The sequence below is a fragment of the Primulina eburnea genome, chromosome 10 (assembly GCF_022965805.1).
Source record: "Primulina eburnea isolate SZY01 chromosome 10, ASM2296580v1, whole genome shotgun sequence".
Taxonomy (NCBI): Eukaryota; Viridiplantae; Streptophyta; class Magnoliopsida; order Lamiales; family Gesneriaceae; genus Primulina; species Primulina eburnea.
In genome coordinates this window covers 2,442,291-2,455,521 of record NC_133110.1, presented here as the reverse complement: position 1 = coordinate 2,455,521, position 13,231 = coordinate 2,442,291, and the positions used below count along the sequence as shown (strand labels likewise).

General features: G+C 34.3%; 2 protein-coding genes and 1 long non-coding RNA gene across 4 annotated transcripts; all 3 read right to left on the bottom strand.

The window, feature by feature from the left end:
• Positions 1-257: 257 nt before the first annotated feature.
• LOC140803854 (uncharacterized) lies at positions 258-1,441 on the bottom strand. The gene is made up of 2 exons (XR_012111952.1): positions 693-1,441; positions 258-584 (listed from the first exon to the last, which is right to left on the bottom strand). It is a non-coding gene; the product is annotated as an uncharacterized lncRNA (long non-coding RNA).
• Positions 1,442-1,787: 346 nt separating this feature from the next.
• On the bottom strand, positions 1,788-6,279 carry LOC140842444 (probable LRR receptor-like serine/threonine-protein kinase At2g23950). Of its 2 annotated transcripts, XM_073210363.1 has the most exons (11): positions 5,975-6,278; positions 5,722-5,854; positions 5,443-5,514; positions 5,199-5,342; positions 4,729-4,800; positions 4,521-4,580; positions 4,284-4,384; positions 4,055-4,189; positions 3,627-3,971; positions 2,462-2,841; positions 1,788-2,288 (listed from the first exon to the last, which is right to left on the bottom strand). In XM_073210363.1, exons 1-11 carry the CDS (start codon positions 6,066-6,068, stop codon positions 1,914-1,916), a joined length of 1,911 nt encoding a protein of 636 aa, XP_073066464.1. In that variant the 5' UTR covers positions 6,069-6,278; the 3' UTR covers positions 1,788-1,913. The 2 variants fall into 2 exon arrangements, with proteins under 2 accessions (XP_073066464.1, XP_073066465.1); XM_073210364.1 differs by lacking the exon at positions 4,729-4,800 and having other exon boundaries at positions 5,975-6,279.
• A 2,896-nt stretch (positions 6,280-9,175) lies between these two features.
• On the bottom strand, positions 9,176-11,417 carry LOC140803804 (AP2-like ethylene-responsive transcription factor At1g16060). Its single transcript, XM_073159675.1, has 8 exons — positions 11,257-11,417; positions 10,998-11,080; positions 10,818-10,826; positions 10,503-10,591; positions 10,323-10,396; positions 10,174-10,224; positions 9,885-9,961; positions 9,176-9,773 (listed from the first exon to the last, which is right to left on the bottom strand). Exons 1-8 carry the CDS (start codon positions 11,415-11,417, stop codon positions 9,229-9,231), a joined length of 1,089 nt encoding a protein of 362 aa, XP_073015776.1. The 3' UTR covers positions 9,176-9,228.
• Positions 11,418-13,231: the final 1,814 nt, after the last annotated feature.

The following is a 13,231-nucleotide window of genomic DNA, read 5'->3' as shown; positions in this document are numbered from 1 at the left end:
TGAAATTTTGTTTGATACTTCCTTATTTGCCTAAAAAACACATATAGTACCACCACATATGGGGCAACGTGGAAATAGTGACGTTCGATTGCAGCAACAAATCGGATGCCACTGGGGGAGAGACTCTAAAGCAACTTGATATGAATCTGTGATCAATGTTTTGTGAAATCGGTACACCGTACTCTATCACTAAACTGTTCAGTTGCCACAATTTGTTTGATGCATGTGCATGGCAGACTTTAAATTAGCAGTATGAGTAAAGAACAGTAAATTCTCCTAATGTAACTTTGATTTTACAAAATTTCTTGAGGTAATATTGGATGTAAATACAACTAAAATTTTTCACTGTGGTACATTTACAGATAAAGCTATAAACCTAGCCAACGTTGTATATTTGTGACCTACTTTTATCCTTGAATCACTTCAACTTTCTATCTACCTTAGACTGAAACTTCACCGTAAAATGAAGTCACCTGTTTGAACTATATTTCAATAACCTCGCCTTGTCTGCAGTTATCCACCCATTGGTACAAAACCGAGTTCTTTCTTGAAGGTATAACTCTACAACAATCCCTCCTAGGTGACTGAAACACAGCAACTAACGCGGTTTATTTGATAAGAAATCAGACATATCTGAAGATAAGTTCATGTTGACATTAAAAATATGGCTTCGTTAGATGTTTCAATCTTACCCTCTTCCATCTGCCGCTATCTGGCCTTTTCAAGATGACAACATACTCGAGTTTTTCTGGTGAAACGTTTCCCCATCGGCAATAAGGATGCGGCTCTGTATACCGTGAATAAACCCCGATGATTTGTTTAATATTCTCATCATGTTTGACGGAGCTCAAGTAGAAAAAGAAAGGCTTTTGGCAAGGCTGCCTTGCCACAGGCCTAGTGTTGAATGCATATGCAGTATAGTCAGATTGTATATACCAGTTCAGAAACGTCCTCGTGGGCGTTTCTAGCTCTCTAGGAGAGATGATACCCCTGATGATTTGAACCACATAGCCCCACGAAACAGAGATGGGCCAGTGCCTTCTCTTGCTACAACAGATGGATTGCTGGATTATGCTGGCCAATCCTACTTTACCGATTCGAATAGACGTTCAACGCCCTCAACTCTAGTCATACTGGGGAATATAGGATCCACCACATGACATCAACATGGTGAAGTGATACCAGACGAGTTACAGGGTGTGCTCCAAGAAGGCCTGCTAGGTTCCCATACACATCATGCTACATTTCATGAAAACATATGTACAAGGTAAATTTTCTATAATTATACACGAAAAAATCGGTAATTTTGAACATATTCTCTGTGAGGCCAGTCCCTTAATTCAACAAAATGAACATCAGATCTCAAATCTTTCATCCCCAACCTTAAAGTCTCCGAAACCACCATCGAGATCCTCAAACCGAAGCTTGTATGAAGTACAGTTTTTTTTTTTAAAACAAATTCGTTATCTCCGCTGTGTGCTTTGAAGATCTAACCGACGACTGTTTCTCAATGATACAACAGGTGGTCATGGAGATTCTTTTTTACTTTAAAGATCAATGGAATGGATTACACCATTAGCATAGAATTTGAAAGTTGCAGAGGAGAAAGGGTGCTTCGATGGAAAAAATGTCCGGATCTTGGAATACAAAGAGAGAAAATGTTTGTTATAAAAATGAACGAAGGGGAAGGCGAGGTTGGATCTTGGGCCAATTATTTTCTTATGAAACTAATTAATATAATTGTGAATCAATATTTAATGCATTTTTCATATTAATTATATTTAATATAACTGTGAATCAATATTTAAGTCGCAATCTCCCAACTCAACACTAATTTTCTCTCCTGGAAATGAATGAAACAAGAATTTACTGATCTATTTTCATTTTATTCTCTCAACTTTCCCATTCCTCAGTCACCTTGGACCTGAAAGCTCCATGCAATGAGCATCATAGTCATTATCCATGGTCAGTGTCGTACCAAACATGCTCGACTGATTGTGATCAACGTCCTCTTTTCCGGGGGAAGACACTGATCGTGACTTCCTGTTCTCGCGTGAAAAATTTGTAGCAGTATTGACGTAATTCTGCACAGCTGCCCACTTTTCGGCGAGGCCATCACCTTCCAGCATTCGGACAACATCAGACATTTTGGGACGATGGGCAGGCAGGTTTTGAGTACAGAGTAGAGCCACTTGTAACATCTCCCCTACCTCAATCCTGTCGAAGTTAATTCCCAATTCTCGGTCCACCAATAACTCCACTTTCTTTTCTTGCTGTATCTGCTTAACCTGCAACCAAACGATGAGTTGAAGACAATTAGTGAACAAGCAAATAGGTATTTATTAATGCCATCACAGCAAATGAACCACACATATTTCATTATGTTTTCTTTAACCTCGTCCAACCTATCATATTTGTGCAATGCTAGAACTGGCAAATGTAATGCTAAGGATACACATACCCATTCGAGCACAGCTCCTTTCTGGTTCGCCCATTTTCCAAACTCAAGTGCTCTCATTCCAGTAATGAGTTCTAACAGGAGAATTCCGAATCCAAAGACATCAGTTTTCTCGGACGACTGACCAGTTGAGAGGTATTCCGGTGCAATATGACCGACTGTACCACGAACAGCGGTGGTTACATGAGATTCAGCATGATCAAGTAGTTTTGCAAGGCCAAAGTCACCAACAACAGCCTCAAAGAAGTCGTCTAACAGCACATTGGCAGCCTTAACGTCCCTATGGATTATCTTTGGATCACATTGCTCATGCAGATATAGAAGGCCCCTTGCAGCACCGATCGCAATGCTCTTTCTGGTGTTCCAATCTAGACCCGGTTTCCCTGCAGTTATCATACAAAAGCTCTTGATTACAAATATGAATAAATTTCCTAGAACTAAGGAGCCACATTTTCAGTCAAAGTAAAATAAACACAAGCCTTTCTAGGGCCATGCCTTGATAATTCATCCGTTCATTTAACAGTTTTTATGAGTTTAAGGTCAATAAGCACTTGAAAAAAATGATCATCAAAATGTATCCATTTTATTCATGCTAGTTACCCAAAACTTTCTAATATTAGATTTGATATTATAAGATCATTTTGAATAGATTGAGAAGTAAATTCCGATCATAAGATCCGCCGTGTGGATTTGGGCATATCATGTCATAATTGTGCGATAATATCAAAATCCTGTGGCATCAAGAAAATTATCAGATGAATTATATTGATTTTTGGGTAACTCTCATAGTAAATAAACCAGAAAGATTCTTTGTTATCTTGAAACATATCAAATGCAGTTGAAATGGGCCCTGTTCCTAACTCACATGGCCTAAAGTTGGAAGTGACTTTAATCCCAACTGATACTGAGGTCCACCACAAGTTCATTGGTAACATGATTTATGCATTGCTTTCTACCTAATAACGATTTAGTTGAGTGGTAGTGACACATAGTCTATAACTGACAAAAGCCGTGATGTCTTTTAAATTACTTGTAAAATGCACAGTAGGCTCCCTAGCAACTTCTCTGCTTCTATCCTTGTCTCTAATAATTATTAATATAAGTCACTGGGAGAGTCACAGCAAAAGACTAAAATATAATTTGTAAAATCTAAAGGAAAGGTTACCACCTCTAAGCCTTGCCGCGACACTGCCATTAGACATGTAAGGATACACAAGAAGCCTTTCATTAGGTGTGGCACAGTATCCAATAATGCGAAGCAAATTCCGGTGAACAGCTAGGCTGATCATCTCTAATTCAGTCCTAAACTGTGATTCTCCAGTGGTTCCTGTCAGATCTTTTAGTCGTTTCACCGCCACCAGCGTCCCATCTGCCAACTTTCCCCTGTAAACGTTGCCAAATCCTCCCGTGCCAAGGATGTTCTTCGAACTGTAATTGTCTGTAGCGTGCTGGAGTTCCTTAAATGTGAAGCATCTAAGATTTCCAAGACTTGTAAGATCCTCCTCTTGAACGTCTAATGATAGAATATAATATGGATTAGAAATTAGAAACATGAGTGAATACGATATATTACTATACTTGGGTGAAATCAACTACCTGTAGAGTTTAAAATGGATTGTGTTCTCTTCGCGTTTCTTTTCCAAACGAGAAATCCTAACGCAACGACTAAGATTAATACAAAGCTGAGGCTCAGTCCAAGTGCAATTAATAGTTTCAAGGAACTCGACCGGCCTGGATTTATGCAAGGAAAATAAATTACAGTTGTAAAAAGAAAACAAAATATTCTTGGATAAAAACATGAATGCATAGAGAATTAATAATTTACCAGATGATGGATCCATGGTAAACGAAAGAGAGCTAGCCAAGATTGATCCAGAACATTTTTCACTGGAGTGACTCCAACAAATTAAAGGGTTGCCCAATATGCTGCAACATAAATACATTATAACAAGAAAATGACAAAACAAAAACAATTATTTTTCATGCATTATGAATGATTATATATATAAAAAAAATAAAGTCAATATTATCAATAGTAAAGAGTTGTGCAGAGAATCCATACTTGAATGTTTTGGTATGAAAAGTGGGCACTGGTCCACTAAGATTGTTGTAGGACAAATCCCTGCGCATAAATTCAACAAATTCAGAACCTCCTATGATTCACATGTTGAAACGAATACCGGATATAATTCTATAACTAATCAGACAACATGATAAACAACAAAAAAACAAAATGTGGAATTTAAATAAGATAGAGTGCTCATACTCACAAGAAAGCAAGTTGGGGTAGACTGGCTAAAACCAGAGGAAGATCCCCACTCAAGCAATTGTTATTGAACCTCCTATACATTACAAGACAAATTACGAACATAAGGCAGACCAAATAGGGTCATAGAAAGGGATGTAAGTCAAGGGTGAACTACCCAGGGTGATTAGAGACAATCAACTATCTGTTCAAACATATTTTAACTTTCATGCATAATTACATGAACAATTTCAGTATGCAGTCGTGGAAGAGTTTTCACGTAAATTTGTGTGAGATATTTTATTAATTTTCCTCTAAATTTTAGTTTCTTCTTCCTCACAAAAAGAACCCGGGCAAGTATAAAAGCAGGGGCACAGCGAATGGCCTTCAACTCAAATATCATCATTCTCACAATCATATCTATCTAAAAATTGTTTACCATATAATTCTAAACAGAAAATTCTAGCAAGAATACTGGGGAAGAATTACACTCACAGATACTGGAGATGATTCAAGGAACCCAATGACTTAGGAATATGACCAGAAAACTTGTTACTAGAGAGATCCAATGTTTGAAGACTGGAAAGATTGCCTAATTCTTCCGGAATGTGCCCAGAAATATTATTATTTTGCAAGAGTCTGCAGATAGAAACATGAAAATTTCAGAACCAAGCCACATTAAAAGGCTTATTCACGATTAAGAATTACCACATGTGAAAAGTTTCAACAATTTGCTTACACTTGTTTGAGGTTTGTGAGGTTTGCTATCATCCCTGACAAAGAACCTGATAAACCTTGGCTAGGAGCTCCCCTGCACAAAATTCATTCACAATTCTAAACAAGAAGACAGTTGCAGGCAAATGTTTCTTTTTTCTTTACACGGCAATGAATTCAAAACATATAAACACACATAAATACACACACACACACACACACACACACACACACACACACACACAAATATATATACCACTTATTAATCAAAAGTATTTAAAAAGCAAAAAAGAAGAATACTCACAAAGCAGTGACAAGATTATCAGAATTACAAGTGATCATAGACCAGCTACAAGGGTCAACAGAATCCTCATCCCAGTTGCTCAGAACTCCGCGAGGATCATCCAAACTTTCCTTTATACCAATCAAAGCTTCCACTGAAACCCAGAAAACATCCAAAAGAATCAGTTTCAGTAAGCTAAAAATAATTTTTATTTATTTATTTTTACATTTCAAGATTCCCTTAATATCATTGCAGCATTGGAGTCTATACATACCTTCAGGATTGCGAGCTTGAAATGAAAGTGCTGTAAAGAAGAAACACGCGAGAAAACAGAGAAAAACGAGACATTTTCTGGGAATACGAGGCATGATTTCAAGAAACCATGAAGCAAGAAACAGCACAGAGAGATGAGAAAATTTGTAACTTGACTAAAGAAAGACCATGTATTCAGTATGTTAAAACGCTACTAATTACTTGTTTTTCTTTGTTCCCTTCATTTTTCTCTCTCACTGTCACCCATATAACTTTATTCAAAGCAACCATCTTTTACTCTATTGAACTCCCCCCTCTTTTTTGAGTATTTTTAGTCTTTAGACCCTCTTTTTCATCTTTTGAACGAGGGGAGGTTGGGTGTCGAGGGAAAAAGTTTATTCTCCCACACACCGTATGTGTTGATGCTTTGTGTTGTGATTCTGTACTGCAAACGGTCCCTGCAGGAGGGGTGTGGTGCAGCTGCAGGCGCTTTGTTTTTCCTTCGATTCGCTATGCTTATTTCATTAATGTTTACTTCAAAAATTCGTGAGTTCCCTTCTTTTCCTTGATCAGGGTTTTGCTTACATTTAGTTATAAATGCCTACACGAATATCGTATAATCCATTAATTTAACTCGTTTTAAAGTCCAAAATACCTTATTTTTTAATGATGTTTTATAACATTAATGGGACATGCAAGAACCAAATTATTCCATTTAGTCAATAACCGATTAGTCATTAATTTATAAACTAATTTATTTCATATTTAAACGACTAATTGAGAATTGAATGTGGGAAATTCAAAGAAGTTGGAGAAAATTGTGGAAATATATAAGAATATCGAGACATTATATTTTTATATTTCATCGAGCTCAACTTTTTCTATGTTACTAAATTAAACTTCTTACTCTTTTTCCCCCAAACTTTGTTTTTTGTGAAGTGCAAGGCTTTTGAAAAAAGCTAATGAATTCCCGTACAAAAACATAAAGTAACAACATTTTTCCAATCTGAATTCTGAGTGCATATATTCTTTTATTTTTATTTTATTACAACACACACGAGGAGGGAGATCGAACCCGAGGAACCGGCTAATCCGCCCATGTAACTTTTTAAATTTTTCCAAGGCCAACCCATCCAATGAATCAGTGTGCTTCGAAATTTTAAACAAGGAATACTTTAGATGAACGAATATTTGTGTGTATGTTGAAGTTAGATGCTACCTATACGTGTATTATCAAAAGATAGATTTAATGGTGACGATTTATCAATATATACGAGGTCTATTACTTTTTCAATGAAGTCCATAAATATTGATAAATCTTCGTACCTAAACGCATCTCTCTGGGATGCGAAAGAGATCGAACCAAAGACAGTAGAACAAGTTAAAGTAATGAAATGAGAGTGCAGAAGCTCAGAATTTGAGAGTGACATAAAATTAATCTGCATGGGCCTAATTATCTTCCCTTTCCCTCTCCCTCTTCCTCTCCACTTGACAAAGCACATTTATTTTAAAGTTATATTTTTAAATTTTTTTTATATATTTGCCATATTGAATATAAAACTATTTTATTAAAGATATGTGGGTATTTTTAAAAGTTTGAAAAAAAACATATTAAAAGAATAATTTTTGTTCGATAGTTTATATTTACATGACACTAAGACGAGATCTCGTGTCCCATACACAACCATAACAATTTTAAAAAATAAATAAAAAGTTTTTTTAGTCAATAATATCTTATATATATGAAATAAACAATGGATATATTATTTTAGCAAATATATTATTTTTTATTAAAAAAAAAAGTATATTCGAAACAGTCTCCTATATATAAGTAGAGTAAGTCTCTTATGAGACGGTCTCACGAATCTTTAACTGTGAGACGGGTCAACTCTACCGATATTCACAATAAAAAGTAATATTTTTAGCATAAAAAGTAATATTTTTTCATTGATGACCCAAATAAGAGATCTGTAACCAATCATGTCAAAGAATAATACAACAAAATATAAGATAAAAAAGTAGGGAAAATACTAAATAATTCATTGCTTGCTGTAGCCAAAACATCAGAGAATAATAGGACATTACAAGAAAAGAAAACAGACGCATTTGGGGCTTTGGGATTCGATGTGAGAAACAAGACTGTGTTCCTTAGGCATCTGTCTCTTTTCTTTTTTGTTCCTCTTGGTCTTCTATCAAAAGATTAGACTACACTATGCCACTCCTCTATTTTTACTTCTCCTCCAAATTAATTTCTATTTCTATTCTAAAAACATATATTTGAGTAGCAAGATGCTATTTCGCGATTAATTGCTCGTGAATTTTCTAAACTTTTTTTTTTGAATAAGTGTATACTTTTAACATTAAACTAAAACATTTATCCAAAGAATTATTAAAAAAAAATATTTATTAAATGTTTTTGCTTGGCTGGGAATGCTAATGATGGGCACTTGCAAAACCCACGCATGGAATAGAAGAATAAACCGCACCCCAACAAAGATTTCGATTTCCAGTTTCCCATGCACACTAATTCTCCTTTTTAAATTTTCAAATCTTATAATTTGCTTTACGAAAACAGAAAGTGAAAACTTCATGTTGTGTTTTGAATCGATGAATTTGAATAACTAAATTTACTATCATTTCATTTCATAAATTTCAAACACAATTATATGATATTTTTGCTTGATTAATCACTTTTTCGAATAAATTATTATTTTTTGTCACGTTAGAAGTATGACTAGGTTGTCAATTTAGTATAGGCAAAAACTTATGTGAGACGGTCTCATAGGTCGTATTTTGTGATACATATATTTTATTTGGGTTATCTATGAAAAAAATATTATTTTTATGCTAAGAGAGTATTACTTTTTATTGTAAATATCGGTAAGGTTGACCTGTCTCACAGATAAAGATTCGTGAGACCGTGTAACAAAGATCTACTCTTTAGTATATGACTTACTTAATATGATTAATTTTATAGTTATGACCTAACATTAAATGTACATAAAATGTTGTGAAAAATCCGACCTATGTCAAAAATTCAGCTTTCGAAATCGACAGGTGAAAAACAATCGAAGGACACAAATCATGATATCATAAAACTAAAGAGATTATTCCTTAATCTGTCGTTGATGGGACATTTTGAAACGAATAACAAATGTTCGTTTACAATCAAACATTCATGTTTTTATTCAACTTGTATCTACAAACAATGAAGAGAAAAATTATAGAAATGGACTTTCTCCATGTCAACAAATGAAAAGAAAGAAATGAAATCAATTAAAGATCGATCAAATCTTCACCATTGAGCATCGAGTCAAACTGAACCATTGGCTGCATGAAAGAGTTGAGATCCTCAAAGATGTCGTCTCCTTCGTAAGAACAGAAATCGTTGGATTCGAAGCACGTTTTTATGTCATCTGGAATGCTACTTCGTGGTAGATACTCAAACTGATCCTGTGGTGTGGAAGGATACTCAGCAGCCAAGGTCATTTCCATCATTTCCTTGAACTTGGAAGATTGTAGCAAAAGGCCTAACGCTGATGTGGCGTTGGCGGGTCGCGGCTGAGATGTGGTGGCATCGAAAGCATCGGAGGGTTGTTGTAGGGGTGGAAGGGTACTGGTGGCTACCATGTCTAGGTCGTGGTTGGCGCATGGAACCATGTTTGGTTCGATATTACCGTCGAGCTTGTTTACGATGTTGTTGTTATTGTTGGGTCTTAACCATTTGATGTAACGACTTAGATCGAAATTTGTGACCGCGTTGAGTCCACGATATTCGATAGCTGCCATGTCATATGCAACTGCAGCTTCTTCTTGTGTAGCTGCACCATATTATGTTCATAGTTTAGCAGAAGACAAAAAAACGAAAAATGAGACGAGGTTCGATCGAGTATATAGAGAATTGAAAAATAAAACATAGCATAAAAATTTACCATAAGTTCCGAGATAAAGATATTTATTGCCAAAAACTCTTCCAATTCTGGCTTCCCATCTTCCATTGTGATGATGTCTGCAAGAATATTGCAACAAATTTATATTAAAATATTGAGTAAAATTAACATGTAATTATATTCACCACATATAATTAAGAATTTAACTCATATTTTAATTTAATTTAACCTCTCAATATTGTCTCATATCTTGGCATAATTAATGGATTTTACCCAAGATCAAACTACCCTTAATAGTAGATAATGAAATATTATAGTAAACTTTTTTTACCTTGCAACTCCTCTATACTTGGATACTCCCCTAGAGAAACCACTGCTTTTCCTGAAATTTTTCAATAATAATAAAATAATTAGTATTTCAAATGTAAATTTGATAAATATGAAAAGATTGAATTATTGTTAATTAAATTAAACTCTTACCTCCTTAATGATCCAATATATTCTTCCCTAGACTGTCCATCCATCTCTATTAGCTCTTTCTCATATGTGGTCAACTGTAATTCAAAATCATCCCATTATATTTATATATAATTACGATTCTTAAAAATCTCACTATAAATTATAATTTTATTTATAATTATTATGTAACAATTAAATTACCGGGAAATTGAGAATAGTGTCTTGACCCCAATACTTGAGTGCAGCCAAGTCATAAGCATGTGCAGCTGCGTCTTCATCATCATAGGCACCTTCACACATTAAAAGATACAACCAAATCATTCGCCGATGTCGTCGTAAATTGCGAAAGAACGAATCGAATATTGTCTTAACGAAATATGAAATTTGATTTATCATTTTGAATTTTACAAGATACATTTGATCGATGTACATTATGTGATTCTATGTATGACGGTAAACTAACTCGCCGAAAACGTTTTAGTTTTTAAATAACATGTAAGAGTGATCGAGACTCACCAAGATAGACTGCATTTTCGATCAAATTGCCACCGAATTAGTACCAAGCCATGCATATATAGAGAACAAGATGACATCATCAGTACCAATAATAAAAAATTTAAATAAAAGAACCCAGAAACTATATAAAGTTGCATTTAATTTCAATGCGTTTTTCAAGTAAAAAATATGAAAACAAACCTTGTCTGCCTTTCTTGTTTTGTGCCTCGTTCCAGCAATTCTTATCCCACAAATGTGCTTCGTATCTCCCCGTCCATCGGTGCCTATAGCGTCCAACCAAAACATATTATCAAGTTAATCGATATATATTGCGTAAACCGAAAATAGTAGTAGTCCATATATTTCAAATTTTCAAGACAAGTTAGTTATCCGTCACATTAATGTATTGGTCATCGAAAGATCGATTTCCGAATAAAAACAGTCGATCAAATCCTAAAACCTTGTCACCCCGCGATAGATGGAGCTCCGTTGAGGAGGGGAGTCTCTAGGGATCGTCTTCCGAGTACGTTTAGCTTTCATCCCGGGATTCGTTGCGTGGTTAGCATTAGTGTCGTTCTTTGAAGGGTTGTCAAGAATGTTCTTCTGCGATAGCTTTCCCATAGGATTTTATGTATGTAATGGTTAAGTTAGGAGAGGATTAGTTGAAGGATTAATATGACTAGGTCTTCGAATGTTAGGGTTTTTAAAGTGAAAAAAATGAGGTGAAAGAATGTGGGCTGTCAAATGGCAGGAAAATGAATGCCGGCGTGAATGATTTGGCCGTCTTAACCGGCTTTCTATGATATCTTAATCATCCTTTGTCCTAAGTTTATTTCGGGCTATTTGTTGTTTTTGTTTGAGAATTATATTAAAATACCAACTGTACGTAGTATCGGACTTTTACAGTTGCATCCTCACACATGCACTTTTATTACATGACAACCTTTAATTTTGATGCAAGATAACGTAAGTATTATTTAAAATATATGAAATATATAATACGTATAATTTCAACTGTAGTGAAATGCTGTATAAATATATAAGAATGTGAACAATTAAAATATTATCTTTCACACTAAAAGAGACCTAACAAAACTATATGAAATGATTAAATTATATGTTTTCAGGAGTTTTATTTCTCATTTTTCAGATATTATATGTTCCGTAAATGATTTACTACATAGAAAATTGTAAAAAAATTATCAATCTCACATGAGCCAGTCTCTAAATTACGTACGTCCGAAATAATTTTTTTATATTCGGTTCAAGATTGTGTGTTGTCTATTAATGAATACAAAAACTTTGTAATATTTTTGTGTCACTGTCATCATTATAAAATTCACGCATTAAAAAAACCACAAAAAAAAAAAAACAAATTCTACATAATATTTGCACGTACGACGACTTCTGTAAAAGCGAATGAATGGCTGATCTCAAGAAATAGTGGAAATTAAATTCAATTTATTAAATTTCATAATTAATGAAGCTTGCATGCACAACTTTTTCAAGAACATGCAAAGAATTTCTAATTGTAAAATAAATTCAATTATAAATTTTAATTGTAATTTCAAATACTAATTATAACACTTCATATATTATATCAAAATTCAAATCCCTTGATGCAATTCAATAAGTATTTGCAGTATAAATGCAACACTTTGTCAGAGAGAAGTATGACAAAATTAATAAAGTCTTGTAAATTCTCAGGTTTTGGCAGTGCTTAATTAGCTAGAAAGAGTTAAATGATGCGATCTGTGTATGAGTAAATAATATTGGTAGTATCAACGTTTGGTGGTTTTATTAGCTGCTCCGATTCATATTTTTACTAATTTAATCAAAGATTTAGTCTTCTTCCTCCTAACTTCTTCCCCTACACCTATGCTCTTCTTCTTCTTTTTTTTTTTTCTACTCAAGACACGTGAGGAGAATGTACGTACGTGTGCATGTATTTTTGTTATACAAAACGAATTAAAATATTCATGATGTATGTGAGACGATTTCACGAATTTATATCTATGAAATAGATTGACTCAGTCCATATTTATATATATAAAAAAAGTGACTTATTAGACCGTCTCATATAAGTTTTTGTGAATTTTGAGTAATTTGTATTTACCTTCCCTAGACTTTATGTATTTGGTACTCGTCTATCTTGATATGTTATAATTTATACACTTAATAAGAGATGTAAATATCAAATGCATGAAATATGAAGATCTGAATGCAAATAAGCCTTATATATTAATATTGCCACGCTTGAAGTTTGTGCGAAAAACACCTCAATGTAGATAATCCAACGGTATCTTTTAATAGTAAAAATTCTTCCTGGATCAAAAGTTATGGCCGTTTGAAGTTTATGCGAAAAACACATCAACTTCCATACAATTTGCAAGGTCTACTGCATGCGCTTGCTGGAATTCACCTTCTATTGCAAT